Genomic DNA, 24,271 nt, shown 5'->3' with positions numbered 1-24,271 from the left:
AAAGACAAGTCACAAAGTAGAAGAAAATTTATGAAAACATATACCTGGTAAAGGACTGTATCCAAAATACACAAAGAACTTTTTTTTTAAGAGATCACTTTTAAAAAAAAATAATTAATTAATTATATTTCTGGCTGCATTGGATCTTCGTTGCTGTGCACGTGGGCTTTCTCTAGTTGTGGTGAGTGGGGGCCACTCTTCGTTGCAGTGCGTGGGCTTCTCATTGTGAAGGCTTCTCTTGTTGCGCAGCACAAGCTCTAGGCATACGGGCTTCAGTAGTTGTGGCACAAGGGCTCAGTAGTCGTGGCTTGTGGGCTCTAGAGTGCAGGCTTAGTAGTTGTGGCGTACACGCTTAGTTGCTCCGCAGCATGTGGGATCTTCTCAGACCAGGGATCGAACCTGTGTCCCCTGCATTGGCAGGCAGATTCTTCACCACTGCACCACCACGGAAGTCCCGACAAAGAACTCTTAAAACTCTACTTGCCTATTCAATATTCGTTTTCTCATTCTTCCTTAGAAATAGAAAGCTGCCTTTATCCTGAATGACAACATGCACAGATAAAAGAGTATTTCCCAAACTTCTTTGAAGAAAGAGACGTCCAATGAATTGCAAGCTGTTAATGGGTAGGATTACCAGAAAAGCCCCACAACTGGAGAACAAGGCAGCAGGTATGTGCCCATTCTGTCCTTTTCCTCTTCTTCCTCCTGCCTACAATTTGGATATTATGGCTAAAGCTTCCAGTAACCATCTTTAGCCATGAGGCAACCTTGAAGGGTAGAAGCCTCTTGCTAAGGACGGCTGTTTTCTTTTACATAAGAAAGAAAAAAACACCTATTTTATTATTTTATGTTACTTTTGCTACAGAGTTTGCTTCCTAGTGATCATAAATATGCAAATGATGTGTTAAATAGGCAGTCAGAATATAAGTCTGTAATTCTGTCTGGAGATATAAATTTGGGAGTTGTCAGTGTAAAAGAGATATTTCAAGCTATGGTATCAGATACAATCACCAGAAGGACAGGGTAGTTGATAGAGAAGAGATCTGAGCCCTGAAATAAGCCAATGTTTAGAAATCCAGGGGACTTCCCTGGCGGTCCAGTGGTTAAGACTCTGCGTTTCCAATGCAGGGGGCCCGAGGTTCAATCTCTGGTCAGGGAACTAAGATCCCTTTTTTTTCTTTTGGCATGGTGCGGGCCAAAAAAAAAAGAAAAGAAAAAAGAAATCTGTAAGATAAGTAGAGATCAACAAAGGGGAATAAGAAAGTGCGGACAGGGAGTTTAGTGGAGAACTGACAGAAGCAGGAGAAACCACTAAAAAAGTACAAAAAAAGGAGCTGCAAAAAATTTTTTTCAATTACTTTCAGTAATTATACTGTTGGTGATAATGTTGTAGTAGTAATAATAGTAGCACTATTCTGATATGTAACGTGGGATAAAGCAAATGAGCAATTATGGGATGTTCTAATGTGATCATCTCTGGTGTCCTTAAGATCTGCAATTCTGGATATGGGAAAAAGGAAAACCAGATGTAAGATAGAAGACGTTAAGTGATTACACTGTAGTCTCAAACTTGAAATGGAGTATCAGTGTGAACTCAACGATGTATTTTATGTTTAAAAATATATATATATATGTATATATATACACTTATACATACTTCCTACCTCTGTCCATCAACAAAGGCCTATAAACAATAACTAATCCAATAGCAACAAATGTAGTTAGTGCCCAAATTGAACCTCCATCCCCTCAAAAAAAAAAAAAAAAAGTGAGGCTTCTTGGAAAATGTCAGATCTAGAGCAGAAAATACACAAGTTAAGTCCAGAGTATTGTATCATAATGGATAATATGGCAATTCTCAAACACTTTTATATAAAAGTCCTGTCAAAAAGGCTGAGAAGTCCACCTGAAGAGCTACCACTGGCTAAAGATAGGACCATTTTTGAGCATCAACAAGGTCAAACTACAATGGATATTAAATTTATAATTTCACAGTGATTTTTTTAAAAAATTGACTGGTTCCTCCAAAAGTTAAAAATGTTACCATATGATCCAACAATCCCACTCCTAGGTATACACCCAGGAGAAATAAAAACATCTATTAGTATAAAAATTTGTTCACAAGTGTTCATAGCAGTATTATTCATAATAGCCAAAAAGTAGAAATAGTCCAAATGTCCATCAACTGATAAGTGGATAAACAAAATGTGGTACATCCATACAATGGAATATTATTCAGCCATAAAAAGAAAACTTTGGAACTACTTGGTTACAACTCTTGACTCCCATTCACTTAAAATATGATACTACTCTACTACATTAAAAAAAAAAATGATGTGCCATCTTTTTACTTTAAAAAGTGAGTTCTAGGGACTTCCCTGGTTGCACAGTGGATAAGACTCCACACTCCCAATGCAGGGGGCCTGGGTTCAATCCCTGATCAGGGAACTAGATCCCACATGCATGCCACAACTAAGAGTTTGCATGCCACAACTAAGGAGCCCTCATGCCGCAACTAAGGAGCTGGTGAGCTGTAACTAAGGAGCCTGCCTGCTGCAACTAAGGAGCCCGCCTGCCCCAACTAAGGAGCCTGCCTGCCACAACTAAGGAGGCTGCCTGCCACAACTAAGACCCAGTGCAACCAAATAAATAAATAATTTTTTTTTTTTTTTTAAGTGAGGTCTAGGAACCCCCTGGCGATCCAGTGGTTAGGACTCAGCACTTTCACTGCTGTGGCGTGGGTTCAATCCCTGGTTGGGGAACTAAGATCCCATAGACTGCACAGTGTGGCCAAAAAAAAAGTGAGTTCCAACTCATTTAGGGGGGGATAAGTAATAACGCCCCTTGAAATACTTTTAGATGTAAGAAAATGAGAGATTGAGCTAAGCATTTTAGGGAGAAGATTCAAATCAAGTATGGGACAGCAATGAAAAAAAGTAGAGAAGAGAAAAAACATTGGGAAACATAAGCAAGAAAGACCCTTAGAGTTTCTATCATATGTCATACATATTCTTCCCCATGAGATGTTCATGAGAACAGGGTTTCAAGATCAAAGCTAAGAAATGTGACATTCATGAACTAAAAACTATTTTCAGATAAAAGGGAAAGAACAGAGCTTCATGTGCCACTCATTCCTCATTGCTTGCATTACCACCTTAACCATCCCCACCCCGCCCACCCCCACCCAGTCCATGGAAAAATGTCTTCCACAAAACCAGTCCCTGGTGCCAAAAAGGTTGGGGACCACTGGTTTAAAACATATTTTAAAAATCCCTTCAACTAACAGTGAAAAACTTGCAACAAAGAAAATCTTAATCCCAGATGGCTTTGCTAATGAATTCTACCAAATATTTAAAGAAGAATCAATGCCAATTCTTTATAAAGTCTTCCAAAAAAATAGAAGAGGTGGGAATACCTCCCAACTCTTTCTATGAGGCCAATCCCCATCAAATTATTAGCAAATTGAATCCAGCATGACCAAATAAGATTTATCTCAGAAGTGCAAGGTTGGTTTAATATCCAAAAATCGATATTGTAATTGACTTACAAATTAATTTGATTTAAAAAATTATTTTTAAATTGACTGATAAATTGATAAGTAAAACCATATAAATAGACTAAAGGACAGAACCCACATGATCACTGTAATAGACATGGAAAAAACATTTTAACAAATCCAAAACCTTTCCAGGATGAAAATAGAAGGGAACTTCCTCACCTGGATATCAGTTTATCTATTAAAAAAAACCCACAGCTAACATCATACTTAATGGTAAAAGATTCAATGTTTTCCCCCTAAGAACAGGAAAAAGACAAGGATGCCTGCTTACGCTACTTCTATTAAAAATTGTACTGCGGACGTCCCTGGTGGTGCAGTGGGTAAGAATTTGCCTGCCAATGCAGGGAAACATGTTCGAGCCCTGGTCCAGGAAGATCCCACATGCCGCGGAGCAACTAAGCCTGTGTGCCACAACTACTGAGCTTGCGCTCTAGAGCCCACGAGCCACAACTACTGAGGCCTGTGCGCCTCAAGTCTGTGCTCGGCAGTAAGAGAAGCCACTGCAATGAGAAGCACGCGCATCGCAACAGAGAGTAGCTCCCACTCGCTGCAACTAGAGAAAGCCCGTGAGCAGCAACTAAGACCCAATACAGCCAAAAATAAATTGAAAAAAAAATTGTACTGGAGGGAATTCTGTGGCGGTCCACTGGTTAGGACTCAGCACTTTCACTGCTGTGGCCTGGGTTCAATCCCTGGTTGGGGAACTAAGATCCTGCAAGCTGCAGAGCACAGTCAAAACGATACATACAGGGCTTCCCTGGTGACGCAGTGGTTGAGAGTCCACCTGCTAATGCAGGGGACACGGGTTTGTGCCCCAGTCTGGGAAGATCCCACATGCTGCGGAGCAGCTGAGCCTGTGAGCCATGGCCGCTGAGCCTGCGCGTCCGGAGCCTGTGCTCCACAACGGGAGAGGCCACAACAGTGAGAGGCCCGCGTACCGCAAAAAAAAAAAAAAAAGCTACATAAATAAATAAATAAATATTTTACTGGCGAGTCTGGCCAGAGCAATTAGGCAAGAAAATGAAATAAAAGGCACCTAGAATGGAAAGGAAGTGGTAAAAACTATCCCTTGTTTGCAGATGACATGATCTTGTACATAGAAAGTCCTAAGGAATCTACTAAAAACCTATTAGAATAATAAACAAGTTGAGCAAGATTGTAGGATATAAGATCAAGATATAAAAATCAGTGTATTGATGGAATACACTAGCAATGAACAATCCAAAAAGAAAATTAAGAAAATTCATTTACAATAGCATTAAAATTTAATACTACTTAAGAATAAATTTAGTGAAAGAAGTATAAAACTTGTATTCTGAAAACTAAAAAACATTGCTGAAAGAAATAAAAGAAAACCTAAATAAATAAAAAGATACCCTGTATCATGGATCGGAAGACAATATTTTTAAGATGGCAATACTCCCTAGATTGATCTACAGAGTCAATGAAATGCCTATCAGAATTTCATCTTTTTTTGTTTGTTTGTTTGCAGAAATTGACAAACTGACCCTAAAATCCATAGGTAAATGCCAGGGATTCTGAATTGCCAAAATAATCTTGAAAAAGAACAAAGTTAGAGGACTCACACTTCTGATTTCAAAACTTACCACTAAACTATAAAATTGAGAGTCCAGAAATAAACCCTCACATTTATGATCAACTGATTTTTGACAAGGATGTCAAGGGACTTCAATGGAGAAAGAAGTCTTTTCAATAAATGGTACTGTGATAATTGGATTTTCATATGCAAAAGAATAAAGTTTGACCACTACTTCACACCATATACAAAAACTGACTTCATTTGTATAAAAGAATGAAATGTAGAGCTAAAACTATAAAACTTTTAGAAGAGAACATAGGATTAAGTCTTTGTGACATTGGATTAGGGAAAGCCTTCTTAGATATAACACAAAAAATGCAAGCGATATAAGGCTGATAAATTGGACTTCATCAAAATTAAAAACTTCTGTGCTTCAGATGACACTATCAAGAAAGTGAAAAGAGGGACTTCCCTGGTGGTGCAGTGGTTAAAAATCCTCCTGCCAGTGCAGGGGACATGGGTTTGAGCCCTGGTCTGGGAAGATCCCACATGCTGCGGAGCAACTAAGCCCGAGCTCCACAACTGCTGAGCCTGCGCTCTAGAGCCCGTGAGCCACAACTACTGAGCCTACGTGCCACAACTACTGAGTCCACGTGCCACAACTACTGAAGCCTGCTCGCCTAGAGCTCATGCTCCGCTACAAGAGAAGCCACCGCAATGAGAAGCCCATGCACCGCTCACCACAACTAGAGAAAGTCCACGCACAGCAATGAAGACCCAACATAGCCAAAAAAACAAAAAAACCATATCTTCACACAAAAAGTTGTACCTGAGTGTTATAGCAGCATTATTCATAACAGTCTAGTCAAAAAAGTGGAAATAACTCAAATGGCCATCAACTGATGAATGTGCTATATCCATACAATGGAATATCATTAAGCCTTGAAAAGGAATGAAGTTGTGACACGTGCTCCAACGTGGATAAACCTTGAAAACATTACACAAAGTGAAAGAAGTCACACATAAAGGGCTATGTAACATGATCCCACATATATGCAATGTTCAGAATAGGCCAAATCTACAGAGCCAGAAAGTAGATTTGTGGTTGCTTAGGCCTGGGGGAGGGGAAAATGAAGAGTGACTACTAACGGGTAAGGAGTTTCTTTTTGGGGTGATGAAAGTGTCCTAATATTGATTGTAACTCTTTGAACATATTAAAAACCATTAAACTTTCTACTTTAAATGGGTGAACTGTATGGTATGTGACTTATATCACAATAAAGCTGCTAAAAAAGTAACAGTGAAGTATACATATGGAAAGAAGAGGAGAAAGCAGTTCTCTTTAAAGTCATTAAACTATTCAACACTTTGTTTCATGACAACCACTTAATATAGTTTAATTTATTCACTTCTTCCAAAAATATTTTCCCTATTTTTAACAAGTCGAAGTAGATCAGTATAACAGAACACACTACCTCACTATAAGGAATCACTCAGCAGATAATGTTTTCCACATAGGATTTTTAAAAACTTGGATGAGAAATGTATACCAAAGATAAATAAATAAAATGGCTTCTTCTTAGCTTCATTGTAGGCTGTATACCTGTAATATTTTTCTACAAATTTGCTGGTTCCTTCCTTTACTCCTCTAGCAGTAACCTGAGCAGATGACATCTAAGAGTAAATGGATGCTCCTTCACATTTCCTTTCATTGCCAGGGAGTCACTACTGGTTCAGATAAAAGACAAGCCTGTGTCTCTCAAGGAAAAGGCAGTTTCTTCTAATCTACCAACTGGTTTAGCCAAGTTAATTACTATAGTTCTCAACCCTGGCTCTACACTAGAATCACCTGGTGCACAGCTTTTAAATATTACTGATGTCTGGCTCCCATCCTCAAACATTCAGATTTAACTGGTCTAGGGTGGGGCCCAGTCAACCTTATTTTACTATAAGTTCTCCAGATGATTCAAATGTGTAGCCACAGTTAAGAAGCACAAAACTAATGGTTTGCCAACTTTTTGGTCTTCAACAAAGGAGGACCCTTTGTTGAGGACACTTCAACACTCTTAAAAACTGAGGGGGCTTCCCTGGTGGCACAGTGGTTAGGAATCCTCCTGCCAATACAGGAGACACGGGTTCAAGCCCTGGTCCGGGAAGATCCCACATGCCGCGGAGCAACTAAGTCCGTGCACCACAACTACTGAGCCTGTGCTCTAGAGCCCGCTAGTCACAACTGCGGAGCCCATGTGCCACAACTACTGAAGCCCGCGCACCTAGAGCCCATGCTCCCAACAAGAGAAGCCACCACAATGAGAAGCCCTCGCTCCCCAATGAAGAGTAGCCCCTGCTCGCTGCAACTGGAGAGAGCCCACGCTTAGCAACAAAGACCCAACGCAGCCAAAAATAAAAATAAATAAAGTAATTTATTTTTTTAAAAAAGTGTTTAAAAACTACTGAGTACTCCAAAATACTTTTCTTCATATGGATTATATTTATTGATATTTACTATAATGAGAAATTAAAACTGAGAATTTTTTTTTTTTTTTTTTGCGGTACGCGGGCCTCTCACTCTTGTGGCCTCTCCCGTTGCGGAGCACAGGCTCCGGACGCGCAGGCTCAGCGGCCATGGCTCACGGGCCTAGCCGCTCCGCGGCATGTGGGATCTTCCCGGACCAGGGCACGAACCCGTGTCCCCTGCATCGGCAGGCGAACTCTCAACCACTGCGCCACCAGGGAAGCCCTGAGAAATTTTTAAAATATTAATTCATTTAAAAATAAAAAATAACAAACCGGTTAGATGTTAATATAAATAACTTATTTTTATTAAAATAATATTTTCCCAAACAACAACAAAACATTAATGTGAAGAGTAGCATTGTTTTAAATTTTTTGCAAATCTCTTTAATATCCAGCACAATAAAAGAGAGCTGAATTCTTATATGTGCTTCTGCATTCTGCTAAGTATGCCAAGCCTCACACAGCTAGGCAGTTGGACAAGGAAGGAGTATTTATAGCCTTTTCAGATAATTGTGGTTATCTTTCTGTCTACCAAACCAAAACTCAACAGCGGATTCTTAAAGGTTAGTTGCAATGTAGTATCTGAAAACTTATCAATAAAGTTTTCATATCCTGTTACATTAAAAATCCTTTGGTCTCTCTTGCAGCTTGAATAGATCTTTCTTACCCTTGCATGATTTTGTAGCATCATGTATTGGTCATTTGGAATATATTTTTTCATTGAGTTATGCACATTTTCCAAATGTTAAAAGCATTTTATTATATCAAAAAGTCACATTTGCTAGTATCACCAATGATCTCATCAGACAAGTCTTTAAGTATTGGGAAGCTATCAAACTCACAGAGACAGATACTAGTTTTCCAGAATTCTAATTTTTGTTTGAAAGCTAGAAATTTATAATTGTTAACAAATACCATCAGTGTTTTCCTTAAATGACAAATTCATTTTGGTTATTTTAGGAAAAAAAATGTCTAACAAATACCCAAGTCTGACCAGCCACAGTGTGTCAGCCAGTTGTTTTTTCAAGTGAAAAAATGGTGTTGCATGAAAAAACCCGCTGGTTCAGCTTGCAGCTCAACCACACATGCTTTCCTCTGCAGCAACTCTCATACCTCAGTATGCAGCAGAAGTGGACTCTGAGCACTTCCCACTTCATCTCACAGATTATTAACAAGATGAATACTCAAGGGTTGAGATTAAATAAACTAGTAATTTTTACTGCTTCAACAAAGACATTTTGAGGTTAAACTGGTATGTTTTCTCCCTGCAAGTCCATACAGTTTGGTGCCAACTGCCTTGATTCATGCTAAGGTACCAGCAATTTTACCAACCCTCAGTGCAAATGTCAACAATGAAAAAAGCAAACAACATCTTAGTATTACTGTGAAAATAGTTTTGAACTTACAGACCCCCTGAAGAAGGAATCCCCAGAGGTCCATGAAAGTATAATTTGAGAACCACCTCCCTGGGCTGATCCCTGTAGAACCAACATGCCAATTACACATTAGCTATCTCTGGAAGAGTTAAATAAGTTTCAAAATTACTCCACATATGATCCAAGTAAGACAAAGTATGAGGAAAGTGACAGGGTGTATTCTACCATATTCAGTTTGATTGCTAATCCCAAATCAGACATTAAAAAATAGAAAGTCCAGGAGAATTTTTCCTACAGATTTGATTATGAAATATTTGGCAGAGGGAATCTAATTCAAACCAGCTGCAGGACTCTTGCTGCACAGCAGTTGGTTAGAACACACTGCCAAAAGGCCCCCTTAGTGGGGAGGCCAGATGAGCTCATGCAAAGGTGTTTCAGCAGCTTTTACCCTGTTAAGTCCCATAAGCACAACACCACTCAATTTTCCACATCATAAAGTAGCCACACTTTCTCTGGATCGTTTTCTTTTCCAGTCAAAGAAAGATTATAGGAAAAGACTACAAAATTCACATCCTGCAAAATCCACGGCACCTATATCTATTTTTCTACCTGTATCCTGTACCTGGCTTTAACCTCAAGAAATGTGTAAAATAAAAATAAAATAAAAATCCTCTTCATATATCACTTTCATGTTTTTACTTAATTCCTCAACCATCCCGAAATATCAGCTATTAAGTAAACACACACACACGCTTTTGGTTTCCAAGAATCTATAAATGTGCAAGCCAATATAAATGGTTAACTCATGTTAATTTATATTACCCTAACAGTGTTCTTTGATTTTTAAAATTTATTTTATTTATTTTTGGCTGTGTTGGGTCTTCATTGCTGGGCGCAGGCTTTCTCTAATTGTGGCGAGCAGGGGCTACTCTCCGCTGAGGTGCGCAGGCTTCTCATTGCGGTGACTTCTCCTGTTGCGGAGTACGGGCTCTATGTGTGTGGGCTTCAATAGCTGTGGCACGCGGGTTCAGTAGTTGTGGCCCATGGGCTCTAGAGAGCAGGCTCAGTAGTTGTGGCACACGGGCTTAGTTGGCTGCAGCATGTGGGATCTTCCTGGACAAGGGCTCGAACCCGTGTCCCCTGCATTGGCAGGTGGATTCTTAACCACTGCATCACCAGGGAAGCCCTTCTTTGATTTTTTTTAAATTTACTTATTTTATTTATTTACTTTTGGCTGCACTGGGTCTTCGTTGCTGCGCGCGGGCTTACTCTAGTTGCAGCGAGCGGTGGCTTCTCTTGTTGTGAAGCACGGGCTCTAGAGCACAGGCTCAGTAGTTGTGGCACACAGGCTTAGTTGCTCTGCAGCATGTGGGATCTTCGTGGACCAGGGCTCGAACCCATGTCGCCTGCACTGGCAGGCGGATTCTTAACCACTGCACCACCAGGGAAGTTCCCTTCTTTGATTTTTGAACTGCAATTAATTCTTAATTTATCAGGGACTATCTACCTTTGCTATTGGATCATTAAGGTCCTTAATCTTTTCCTTCTCTATATGTTTGTTACCCTTGTGTGTGTGTGTATGTCATCCACTCATAAGAACATGTTCCAAAGTATTAGAATTAGTGAAAGTGAACATTCAGCCCTTTCTCATTACTCACATGTATCTCAAACTGCCTCTTTCCTCCACACTAAAAAGACATAAGCACACCACTTTCTGGCTTTGCCTCTCTTTACTGGATACCTTCTGGTCTGGGTTTCTCCTCTGGTCTCTTTCAGTGGCGATACTCTAACCCCTCTAGGAGGCAGAGGATGATTAAGCCCCCTTAATTCTATCAAGAAGTGACTTCAACCAATTCCATTTGGCCAACACAGCCACATGGAAAAACTAAACCTCTCATCTGCCTGTCACTTTTGCTCCTAATCCACCAGTACTTCCTGGGCAAGGAGTGAAGAATCCTTGCTGTTTCATTAACTAATTAAACGTATTAAGAGGGACTTCCCTGGTGGTGCAATGGTTAAGAATTTGCCTGCCAATGCAGGGGACAACGGTTCGAGCCCTGGTCTGGGAAGATCCCACATGTCGCAGAGCAACTAAGCCCAGTGCGCTACAACTACTGAGCCTGCGCTCTAGAGCCCTTGAGCCACAACTACTGAGACCGTGTGCCACAACTACTAAAGCCCGCGTGCCTAGAGCCCGTGCTCCGCAACGAGAAGCCACCACAATGAGAAGCCCACGCACCGAAATGAAGAGTAGCCTCCACTCGCCGCAGCTAGAGAAAGCCCACGCGCAGCAACAAAGACCCAATGCAGCCAATAAATAATAAAAAACAAAAACAAAAACAAATATATATCTGAATTCCTCACATTTAATATGAAACTTTCACTACTCATAAAAACTGTTGGTTTAGAGCTAAGCTCTTCTTTTAACAATGTCAAAAAACCAATTATACTTTTTACACAAATTCTTCCTTGACATATTTTCACTTAATAATAAATAATTATTATAATTAAAGAAGCTAACACTTACTTAAGCGCCTACAATGTGTCAGGTACCACTGTAGGCATTTTAAAAGTATTGACTCATTTTAATACTCACACCCCCTCTATCTCATTAGGGTCCACTTAACAAATGAAAAGTCTGTGGCATAGAAAGATTAAGTAACAATGCTCCCAATTACCTAATATAAGTAGCTATTAGGAGCTCAAACTCAGTTTAAGGATTGGTCTTATTCCCTTCTATTAAATCTTGTTGGCTTTTGGGGTTTGTTTTATTTATAACAGCTTTACTGAGATATAATTCACATACCATATACTTTACCACTTAAAAGTGTACATAGTTCAATGGACTTTAGTATAATGAGAGTTTTGCAACCATCAGCACAATCTTAGCACATTTTCATTATCCTAAAAAGAATCCCTATACCCACTAGCAGTCACTCCCTATTTCTCCCAACTCCCTCCCCGCTCCCCCGCCAAAAAAAACCCTGGCAACAACAAATCTACTTTCTGTCTGTATAGATTTGCCTATTCTGGACATTTCATATAAATGGAATCATACAATATGTGGTCTTTTGCATCTGGCTCCTTTCACTTAATATAATGTTTTCAAGGTTCATCCATGCTGCAGTGTGTATCAGAACATTTTTTATTTTTTTGCTGAATAATATTCCATTGTATGGGCTTCCCTGGTGGCGCAGTGGTTGAGAGTCTGCCTGCCGATGCAGGGGACATGGGTTCGTGCCCCGGTCCGGGAAGATCCCACATGCCGCAGAGCGGCTGGGCCTGTGAGCCATGGCCGCTGAGCCTGTGCGTCCGGAGCCTGTGCTCTGCAACGGGAGAGGCCACAACAGTGAGAGGCCCGTGTACCGCAAAAAAAAAAAAAAAAAAAAAAAAATTCCATTGTATGGATATGCCACATTTTGTTTATCTGTTCATCAGCTGATGGACACTTGGATTGTTTCCAGTGTTTAGGTGTCATGAATGATGCTGTTATGAACTTTCATGAATAAATTTTTGTGTGGACATTTTTCATTTCTCTTGGATATACAACCTAGAAGTGGAATTGCTGGGTCATACAGTGACTATGTTTATCCTTTTCGGGAACTTTCAGATTTTTCCACATCAACTGCACCATTTTACACTCCCACCAGTAGTGTATGAGGTTCTATTTTCTCCTACATCCTAGTCTACTCTTGCATACTATCTTTTTAATTATAGCCATCCTAGTGGGTGGGAAGTGATAGTTCATTGTGGTTTCAATTTCCAAGTCCCTGATGGCTAATTATGCCGAGCACCTTTTCATGTGCTTATCGGTCATTTGCATATCTTCTTTGAACAAACGTTTACTCAGATCCTTTTCCCATTTTTTAATTGGGTAATTTATCTTTTTATTATTGAGTTGTAAGAGTTCTTTATATTTTCTAGATACAAGTCCCAGATTAGATATATGATTTGCAAATATTTTCTCCCATTCTGTGGGTTTTTTCACTTTCTTAATGGTGACATATGAAGCAAAAAAGTTTTTAACTTTGATTAAGTCCAATTTATTTATTTATTCTCTTGTTGCTTGTGCTTTGGTGTTGTATCTAAGAAGGCTCTGCCTAAGCCAAGACCATTAAGATCTACTCCTGTATTTTTTTTCTACGAGTTTTAAATCTTATTTATATCTTTTCCTTAGTTGCAAATTAATACCACACTGAGAGTACCCACACAACCACCCCATTTCCTTGTTTAGTACAAAAGTACCTTGGTGGTCTAGGTCCAGTCTAGTCAATGTCCAGAAATTATTTGTTTATGAGATTGTAATTTCTATATTGAACAAAGGCTCATCTAGGGGATGTCATAGGTTTCTGCTCCATCCCTCCAGTAAAACACCCAGTAAAGGAAATGTCTAAGGATATAGCTACCCTCCTTGCATTCTATGATCATAACTAGAGCATAAGCCTCTTCCATAAAATTTAAGCTTAAGAGATCTGGACAGTCATATTCATAAGCTCTAACTCTTTAGAAAATATAAATTTAATTGCTCTAATTATATCTACTGAGACATGTCTACATGTTTTGTTACAATTCCTGTCATGTTCCCAATATAACTAAGACAGAAACTGTAATTTAAGTAACAGAATTTATTTCAACTAAGATTTATTGAAGGTCTACTATACACAAAGCATTATGGGAAATGCTGAGCTAAGTCATAGTTCTTGACCTCAAGGAGGTTATAATTTAGTGAGAATTTTAAAAATAAATAGAACCAGAGAAACTGATGGTTAAATTCAGTCTTTCTGAAGGACCATTATGTCCTGAAGGAATTAATGAGGGCACACTTCCCTAACTCTGAGGCTCAATAAATCCTTTATCTCTATTCTGTGATCTAAGGGCTCCAGCTCTAAATTACACAGAAACTCCTGAAAAGCTATGTGGAAATTATATTTTTATAAAAAGAGTGATATATGTAAGGGAACTTGGCAAATTGAAGGAAATCCTACATAACATAGAAGCCTTCCTGGAATAGAAGAATACTCTGCTTCACGTGACTCTCTGTCTGCTGAAAGCAGGAGCCCCCATACTGTTGCCCATGGGACATACCAGATGGCTCCACCATTTAGCCTTTCTGACTACCAAGTATTTTCTCTGGGGCTCCCTTTTTTTTTTTTTTTTTTTTTGCGGTACGCGGGCCTCTCACTGTTGTGGCCTCTCCCGTTGCAGAGCACAGGCTCCGGACGCGCAGGCTCAGCGGCCATGGCTCACAGGCCCAGCCGCTCCGCGGCATGTGGGATCTTCCCGGACCGGGGCACGAACCCATGTCCCCTGCATCGGCAGGCGGACTCTAAACCACTGCGCCACCAGGGAAGCCCAAAACCTGGTTCTTTTTAAGCCCAAATAACACCGAACGTGAACATGTTTTCTAGTTTCACACTAGATAACTACTTCCTAGTAATTTCTTAAGACATCTTGGTCCCCAAATCTAATTTCTCTATTCTTTTCCCTTCCAGCTCCGCACATTGGACATGCTAGAAACATCCTGTTGCTTCAGGTCAAATAAATGTTTATTTGATGGAATCAAAATTATGTACTCTTATACTAGAAAGAGAAGTTGAAGAACGTTTTGGCTGAGTTGTGTGGTTTATCCACGGTACCACAGTCTTGTTTAAATGATTTCATCACTCAGTCAAAATGCTGCCACTATTTCAGTGGTTTTCTAGTCACAGTCAATAAAGTAAAGGAAAAAAACCCCACTATTTACTTATCTTCATGACTAAGCAAGTCGGAAAGAGCAGTTAGAAAGCTACTTCAACATCTTAAAATATACACACAAAAATACCAGTGACAGAAACCATTTATTCTGAGCTAGGAGCTGCAAAATAATCAATAAGGTTGTGAAAGAAAAGTTTTTGTCTAAATCAACTACATCAACTACTTAAATGTTATTTTAGCCACCTAAAAGATAATAGAATTAATTTTGAAATTCTTTAGTAGATTTAGAGGAGGATAGACATTTTTTTTTTTGTCTTTAGTCTTACCTTGTGGCAACAAGAGGGTAGCTATGACACGGTGATGCCCAGGCATCCCTTGTCCACGGCATACAGTCATAAAGCAGCAAATCCTTCTCAGTCACAGCCATGAGGACAGGTCTCCACTGTTGTCTTCCACCATCTAGTTTTGCCTGTTACATTGGTGAAATCCAGAAAGTAGAGCTAACTATAATGATCTGTAACTGTAAAAGTTCCTTCAGTGATGGCCTAAGATAGTGGGTCTCTATTCTGTTTCCCCTTCCTAACAGATGTGAGGAAAAGGAAACATCCCATCAGGTTCCTTCCCACTGGCAGGGATTCTCCACTGGGAGGTGTGAGGTGGATTGTGTAGTTTGAGAAAGCTCTCCCTGAGTGAGTTACAGACATTTTCTAATGATATGACACAGTTTTATCCCTATTCCACAATAACTAATTATCACCAATTCTAATCAAATACATAGCACTCTGTTCAAAATGATAATAGTTTTAATATGTCTGATGTGGGAGTAACATCTTCTAAGTACAGGATAGAAACTATTACCAAATGAGTCTGTATAATATAAACATCATTGTTTTTCAAATATTTTTGATCAAGACCTACAATAAGAAATACATTTTACATTGCAACTCAACACATACATATAAATATTGAATTTAAAAATTTCCAAAACAACACAATTCCTATACTTTGTGCAACGTACTCCGCTAATTTCTATTTTATCTTTTTTAAACGCCGATATGACCAATTATGCTGTATTTTGGAAAACGTTGATATAAACTATTTTCAAAGAGTTCCCCATTATAGTTCAGGAAGTTTATGTTTCAGTTTCAAGTGTACCATTGCATTTAATTGCATAAAACTCAGTTATCTCTATGATGGTTTAAAAATGTAGGAAAACAACCACTACTTATACATATTGTCAAGGATCCAAGACTAAAAAACAAAAGACTATGTTCAAGAAAAGCCCTGGTATCATCAAAATGTTTGCCTTCATAAGATAAGAACTTTGAGCAGGGAATGCTTAACAACAGAGTATTTTAACCCTCATCTTTTCTGCTCACTATCACTGATGGCTTCAAGGTGAATTTAAATTGATGAATTACTTGTCTCTTACTTGTCTTCAGATCTGCTTTTTATTTTCTCTTCCTTAATGACTTCTGAAGGTAATATGAACATGTCAGAGCCCCTTAAGAATACATCTATAATCTGAAAAGTGACCTGAGTGGTTCGGTTCTGTGCTATAACATCTACCACTGGGATGCTTTTCTCCTAGCTAGAGCCATGAGCTGATTCCAGGAAGGGGAAATGAATTCCAACCAGTGAAGTTACCCATGTTCGACCCTGTGCTGAAAGCACAAAATACATGACCCAACCGTGAGTATTCAAGCAAAGTATGGTAGAAATAATTAATACTTTCCTTACCAGTGAACCCAAGTTTTCTAAGACTCTATATTAGTCTAAAGTAATGTCTGGAGGGAGAGTATCAGCTGTAAAGAGGTTCTCTTGGATTCTTAAATTTTGGGGTCATAGATACCCCAAAGGGATTTCTAGTTTATGTGCACTACTACGTCTTTGCCTCCGAGATTGTTACGCATAATATTTCATAGGGAAAATAATGTAAAAATGTATCTTCCCAAAGGGATAAAATGACTATCTGATTTTTTAAATTAATTTTTTTGCTAAGTTATAAGAGAGATTTTGAACACTAGATCAGAGTATATGCATTTAGAAAACCTAAATTAAATGTATTTCTTCCCAAAGAAGAAAAAGGCTAATGCCAATACAAGCAAATATGCAATTGTATTGGCTAATGCCAATACAAGCAAATATGCAATTTCAAGACAGAGAACTTTTCTTTCAATTAACAATTTTTAAAAAGTGTTTATTCTTGGGACTTCCCTGGTGGCGCAGTGGTTAAGACTCCATGCTCCCAATGCAGGGGGCCTGGGTTCAATCTCTGGTCAGGGAGCTAGATCCCACATGCATGCCACAACTAAGGAGCCCGTCTGCCGCAACTGACAGGGCACAACCAAATAAATTATTAAAAAAAAAAAAAAAAAGAGGTGTTAATTCTTTAGCTCTTTTGAGTCCTTAGTTTTTGGAGACTATCTTTTCCCTCTTCTACTTACCATTGGAGAAAAATGAAACCTCAGTTTAAATCATTCTGTTTGCCTATTTGCCTTAACTTATAAGGATACTGTTTGCTTTCACTGGAATCAAAATGCTGCCTGCTATATGTAGTATGTGTTTTTGGTTGTGGTATCAGTACAAGCAGCCTTGGGACTCCACTACTGAGGTGTTTTTTTTCCCCACTATCGAGTTTTTGGCCAGAGAAAAAAGGGATACTAAAGTTAGGGTGCTGCTTTGCTTGTGTTTCAATACCCACACATGCATACACCTGGCCAAACAATAGCCTTCTCCAAATTTTATTTTCTAATAACTAGAGTTGAATAGCACTAAAGATGAAAAATTAATAATAGTTATTATTCACTCCCTAAATGTCTTCATCCCACAAATCTTTTTAAGAGGTGATGTACTTCTGCTACTTATGTATTTTATTATTACAATAGAAAACATAGAGCAAAAAATAAATTGTTCCACTGATCCTGATTTAGTGTATATGTTCCTAATTTGAATCTTTACACAGTTTGAGAATAACCAGGGACAAGGTAGGAACTGTGACAACAAAGCTTTCTTTGGCTGTCTTGGCTTTTCTACCAACACTCAAATGCTTAAAAATACTTATTTCGTAGGTAACGTATGTCCCCTCAATTGGTGGACTTAGAGAAGATTCCATCTTAAGAATATAACCAACTAAAAGGTAAACTATCAGTCACATAAAAATCAGTATCAATAAAGATAGAAGTGCCTTGCACAGAACAGATTATCTATTGGTTACCAAACATCTGTAGCATAGGTTTTCCCTATTTTAAGCAAATTCAATTTATGACAATGTGAAATAACAAACAGATAAGTTAAGGAGAGATCATTTAAAGTTAAATAAATGATAACTATCTTTTCTTTACAACTGAAACAGTTTCATTCATATGCAAGCTTTTCAGGAAACACATCTATTGCTAAAATAAATGTTTACCTATTTTAAAAAGGTTACATGATCTAAAATTATCCTGACCATTTTCATACTCATAGAATTAAACAATCTTACCGTTAAAAAAGGCAACTCTTATCACATACATAAGTTCATTATAAATAATACCTCTGAGAAATGGTATCCAGTCTTGCTTGAACAACTTATTCTAAGTGTATTTGATTTGGGTAACCCAAACAACTACTTGGAAAAAGTAAAAATCATGAATAGTTTAGAAACAGCACTTTGGATTAGTTCCGTGATACTATTTTTAAAGAATTTGAAACTTTTCGACTTGGTATTATTTTCCAACCCTAAGCTTGTGTTCTTGGACAGTATTTTATAATTAATGACTTGTTTGTTTGCTTTTTGCATGTATATATGTAGACAAAGGAAAAAAATTAGTGAACATCTACTATTTACAAAGCATTAGGCTAAGTTCTCTAGGGACTAAAGATTTGGGAAAAATGTGCTCCTATCTTCCAAGAGCTCACAACTGAGTGGAGGAAACACACACATAAATACAGTCCATAAAGGGCAGACTGTGATGAATTTGTGGCTTTATTTTTCTCCTTTCTACTTGTCTGTATGTAGCATAAACCAAATTAAGTTCACTTTAAAGGTCTGGCAACTCTCATACGTTGCTGGTGGGAATTTAAATTAGTTCAATCTTGATGGAAGGCAAATTTGGCAATATTTATCAAAATTACAAATGCATATACCTTTTGTGGTAGTTTAAAAAGATGTCCACAAATTCTTTACCATTCTTCCCTTTAAGAGCCGGAGCCCTGGGGTATAGACTGGACTTAGTAACTCACTTCTAATGAAAAGAATAGAGAAGAGACTAGGTCATAAAATGTATTGTGGCTTCCATCTTGTTCTCTCTGTCAGATCACTTGCTCTGACAAAAACCCACAGCCATGTCTCGAGGACACTCAGCCAATCTTGTGGAAAGGCCTGCGTAGCAAGGAACTGAGGACTTCTGCCAACAAGCAGTAAGAAACTGAGATCTCCTGCTAACAGCTATATAAATGAATCATGTTGGAAGTGGACCTGCCAACCCAGTCAAGCCCTCAGATGACTGCCACCCTTGCTGACAGCTTGACTGCAACTTCATGAAGCGTCCCAGGCCAGAACCAGGAAGCTGAACTGCTACCAGATTCCTGATCCTTAGAAACTGTGGGAGGTAAATGTTATTTCAAAGTCACTAACTCTTGGGGGTAATTTGTTTTATAGAGATAGATTACTAATATACCCTTTGAACCTGTGCTTCTGGGATTTATCCTATAGGTATAGAAATATCTCCTGTTCTATGAACTCTAACGATCAAAGCTCAGGAAATGATGTAAAACTTTGGATAAATCCCTTTCTAACCAAAGTTTTGCTGCTCACTACTAGAAACTTAAGAACCAAATACATTCAGATAATGTGTGTTCCCTTGTTATCTGATCTATCTGAACTCAGGAACCGAAGAGTTTGGAAAGCACATGTGTGAAAGGACAAACTACAAGGTTATTCATTATAGCATTCTTTGTAATGGCAAAAGATTATGACAACAAAACTGGGGGGAGTGCTTATTTAACTACAGCTACACAATGGAAAACTATACAGTTGTGAAAAAGAATGCTCTCTGTGCTTTGATATGGAAAGATCTCCAGGATATATTGCCTAATGAAAGAAACAAGCAAGGTATAAAGTAGTGTGAATAATATGCCATCTTCTTTTATAAAAGAGAAAAAGAAGAATATATATTCATAATTGCTTTTATTTGCATAAAGAAACTCTCAAAAGACTCAGTAGAAAGGAATGAAAGTGATTACCTCCCTGGGTGCAAAGGGGTAGGAATTAGGCGGATGAGGGAGCAGAAGGAGAGTAAGACATCACCTATTAACTTTTTATTCTGACCTTGGAACTATGTGAATGTATCACCTTTTTAAAATCATGAAGATTTCTAACATTGCTGAAAGCACAGAACAATTACCACTCAATCGAGGTTTTCAACCAGCATATAAAAATATAGAAACAATGATAAACACAACTAAAAGACTAAAACTTTCAAAGTTGTAAATACTTATACCATTATTTTCATTAGTTTCTTCTGCTTAGTTATTCTAATTATGACTCCTAGAAATCATCACAGTACGAATTCTGTGTTATAATTTATTAGAATCATTATTTGGAATGTTTGTAAAATTTCACGGCTGAAAAAAAACTAAATCAGTGGAGTCCAAAATCCACTACACAATCACCTAGGGAGCCAAATGAGATTTCCAGGCCCCACCATCGGTCTACCAAATGTGAATTCTTGATGGGGAACATGGGGAGCCAGACCTGGGAAACTGTATTTAAAACAACAACGCAAAAGAACAAAACCTGTCTGGGCTGATACTGATGCAATAATCCCTGCCCCCTTGCACACACGAAGAAACTAGGATGCAAAGATATGAAGGCACTTTTAAAAAGATCTAAAACCAGTGAAAAACAGAGCTAGCACTTGAACACTCATCTCTGAATCCCTATTCTGTCTTCTGTTTTCAACTCCCTCTGGCCCAGCTGACAGTGAAGGACCAGAAAGAAAAAGGATGTATTGTAATATCATGTAGAACTTTTAGTCTCCCTTTTGCCAAATTTGGATCTAAACTAACTTGGATTATATCCTTCCTTTCCCTTCACCCAACATCTACTTAGGTTTTCTTGTTTCTCTTCTTTTCATTTTTCAGTTGTAGAAGACAACTATACATGTGTTTAATGGCTTGTAAAGTGTTTTGTATATTTTATAATTTTCCCAGACCAGGGGAGTAAGCCTGTTGTCCCTGAAACTCTGTCAATAGACTAGAACAGGAATTGGGAAACTATGACTTGTGGGCCAAATACAGCCCACTTATCTCTTTTCGTAAATAAAGTTTTATTGAAACACAGTCACATCTATTCATGTTCATATTGTCTATGACTGTTTTCTTGCTATAATGGCAGAGTCAAGTAGTTGTAGCACTAATAGCCCTTTGTAGAAGAAGTTTGCTGATCCTATTCTAAAACCGTGAAAATTATCTTTAGTCATTAAGGATACAGATGTTACTAAGAACCCCTTTTTAGTTATGTTATGATGATGATGATCATGACAGTCAATTCTTCTGGTAGAGGTGATAATTAGCAACAAACAACTAAACACTAGGGGAGGAGAAACAGAAGACTAACAAAAGATCTGCAAGCTAGACATCCAGGGCCTGACTGCATGATAAACATTACAGACATACGAAATGGGGGAAGCATCCTGGCTCTGAGTAGTGACCTGGTGAGACCCTGCCCTGCCTCCCAGCCTACCTGTTCTGCCAGCCAGGCAATGTGCTTAACCTCCTTGCTGCCTCCTGCTGTACTGGTTGCACCAAGCATGGCATTGAGTTCAGCCAACACCTGTGGGAGGAGAGCCATTATGTTGGTGTGGATAGCTACAAACCAGGAGTGTGCTGTGGCTGTATCCTTGCAACGTAGGATCAACGTGTTCCTGCTATCAGGAGAATGTAGCTCTATCAATCTGTGTGGAAAAAGAAAAAAAAAAGTGAGCTAGATCAGAAGCCATCAAACCTGCCATGGTTTAACATACTTAACTGAAAATCTACTTTTACATTCCAGAATATAAATACTTTCTCTTAATTCCTTAGGGTCCAATTCCAGAGAGATCCACATGTGGAAAGATCATCATCGGAAAGACTAACTGCTGGGTCTGTTGTTTCAATATTAACGTAATGATCTAAGATAAGGGAACCTACTGTAGAGTCTGTAGTAGAACACTGCACTTTGCCTTAATTTCCATGTCAAAGAAATGGAAAGCGTGTTGAATCTCATAGGCACATTGTAAAGAAAGAACTAATATATTTTTTAAATACTTAGAAAACTCTGGTATACAGTATTGCAAGGTATATAGAACCTACTGCCAAACAGTGAACTTAAATTTCCACTGTGTGAAATAAAGAAAATAGCTGAAGAATGACTCTTTACGAAAATTTGAAATTGTTTTTGAGGGTCTGGGTAACATTATATGATTAAATCATCCGCTGAGTCATGGTAGAAGAATAGTTAAGAGATCTTCAACTCTATGACTATTATTTGTTAATACTCAACTGTGAACAATCTATACTTCAAAAGTAACCTTTAGGAATTACATAAATTTTTTAAAAAGTACACTCAACAAATTCCTTATAAAGCAATTTGTTGGGTAATATTTTGTGTGTTGATCAAAGTTTTTGCCAAGATGAATTTTAAAAATCATTCAATAAATGACTAACATATATACACTGCTGTATTCTAACAGTGAACATACATATCTTTTAAAATGGAAAAATAATGTGGTAGGCTGGAAACTGACAAACTGCCACTGACCAAGGAGAGATCTTTTTATTCTTTCATCTTTCTGAAGATAGTCTTTGCTTCCTTGCAGCACTGTCACCAGATCCCACATCACCTGTCAAAGATGACCAGTTTACATGTACACTAGGCATTTCTGCCTTGAAGCTTGCATCCCTCTCTTTTGTCCTGTTTAGAAATTCCTTCACAATTCCAAATATTTTAATTTGCCATACTTAATACGGCAAATATTCGTTCTCATTTGAACTCTGGTCAGTCCACCCTTTCTTTTTTTTTTACACGGCCTCTCACTGTTGCGGCCTCTCCTGTTGCGGAGCACAGGCTCCGGACGCGCAGGCTCAGCGGCCATGGCTCACAGGCCCAGCCGCTCCGCGGCATGTGGGATCCTCCCGGACCGGGGCACGAACCCGTGTCCCCTGCATCAGCAGGCAGACTCTCAACCACTGCACCACCAGGGAAGTCCTAGGAATTCTTTGTAAATTTTGGATATCAGTCCTTTACCTGATATGTATTTCACAAAGATTTTCTCCCAGTCTGTAGCTTATCTTTTCGTTCTCTTAACAGTGTGTGACGGTTAATTTTATGTGTCAACTTGACTGGGCTAAGGGATGTCCAGGTAGCTGGTAAAACATTATTTCTGTGTGTGTCTGTGAGGGTGTTTCTGGAATGGATTAGCATCATCAGTAGACTGAGTAAAGAAGATGGCCCTCGACAATGCAGGTGGGCATCATCCAATTCACCGAGGGCATCAATAGAATAAAAAAGCGGTGGGGGGGCAGGCAAGTTTGCTCTCTTCTTGAGTTGGGACAACCATCTTCTTCTCCTGCCCTCACACATTGGCGTTCCTGGTTCTTGGGCCTTTGAACTCGGGGTGAATTATAAGACTGGTTTTCCTGTTTCTCCAGCCTGCAGACAACAGATCATGGGACTTCTTGGTCTCCACAACTGCATGAGCTAATTCCTATAATAAATAAATAAATCTACCTAACTATCTATCCATCCCGTTGCTTCTTTCTCTGGAGAACTCCAGTACACAGTATCTGTTACAGAGTAGAAGTTTTTAATTTTAATGAAGTTCAACTTAACAATTTTTTCTTTTATGTACTGTGCTTTTGGTGCTGTATGTAAGAAGTCACCACCAAACTTTAAAGAGAATGTTTAAAAAGCATAATCCTACAAGCTCAGGGAGAAGGGGAGAAGAGGAGAAGAGCAACTACAACAAAATTTTGGAAGCTGGCAAACAGACAGAGCAGACCTAAGAAAAGTGGGGAGGGTCAAATCCAAGCCGATCCATGTTGCAGAATCCTGAAGAGGCTGGGGAACTGGAGGCACCAGTTACCTCTGGAAGTGGGAGTAAAGCACTCAGCTAAAATAAAGAGGCCAGCTGATTGTTTCAGCATTCCCCATCCCCAGCGGCCAGTGACTGCCCCACCCTCAACCCAGAAGAAGATTCATATCCACCCTCATTCCACCAAACTGAGTGCAAGAGCCAGTGATGTCCTTAATTTAGACCTTATACCAGGCTAGTTGTTTTCTACAGAGGCTATTTACTTCCAGCTGGTTGTTTTGGCACTGTAACCAGCCTAACATCCTTAATCGCATGCTAAAAGTTGTTGCAAAACTATGACAAAAAATTTCTTTCACTCCTCCTACTGACCTACTTAGAGCTAAAGGCAGGAATCAGTTCATCCTTCTCCGGACACAAAACATTCACCTTCTGAAAAAGCCTTTATACCTCATACAGTTCCTGGGAGAGTCTCTCAGACACAGCTCCTTTGCCACAGTTTAAACTCTGAAAATCCCGATGTTAAAGATCC

General features: G+C 38.9%; 1 protein-coding gene across 1 annotated transcript in view; it reads right to left on the bottom strand.

Annotated features, from left to right (window-relative positions):
- Positions 1-24,271, bottom strand: part of SNTB2 (syntrophin beta 2) — a 99,337-nt gene that overhangs the window by 24,148 nt on the left and 50,918 nt on the right. Inside the window, exons 3-4 of the mRNA XM_067718893.1 lie at positions 21,414-21,624; positions 15,013-15,155 (exon numbers count right to left, since the gene is read on the bottom strand). Of these exons, the coding sequence (XP_067574994.1) occupies positions 15,013-15,155; positions 21,414-21,624 (354 nt within the window). The remainder of the gene's footprint in view (positions 1-15,012; positions 15,156-21,413; positions 21,625-24,271) is intronic.

This window comes from Pseudorca crassidens, chromosome 20, assembly GCF_039906515.1.
Source record: "Pseudorca crassidens isolate mPseCra1 chromosome 20, mPseCra1.hap1, whole genome shotgun sequence".
Lineage (NCBI taxonomy): Eukaryota > Metazoa > Chordata > Mammalia > Artiodactyla > Delphinidae > Pseudorca > Pseudorca crassidens.
The sequence above is the reverse complement of the archived record's forward strand: the minus strand, read 5'-3'. Positions and strand labels throughout refer to the sequence as shown.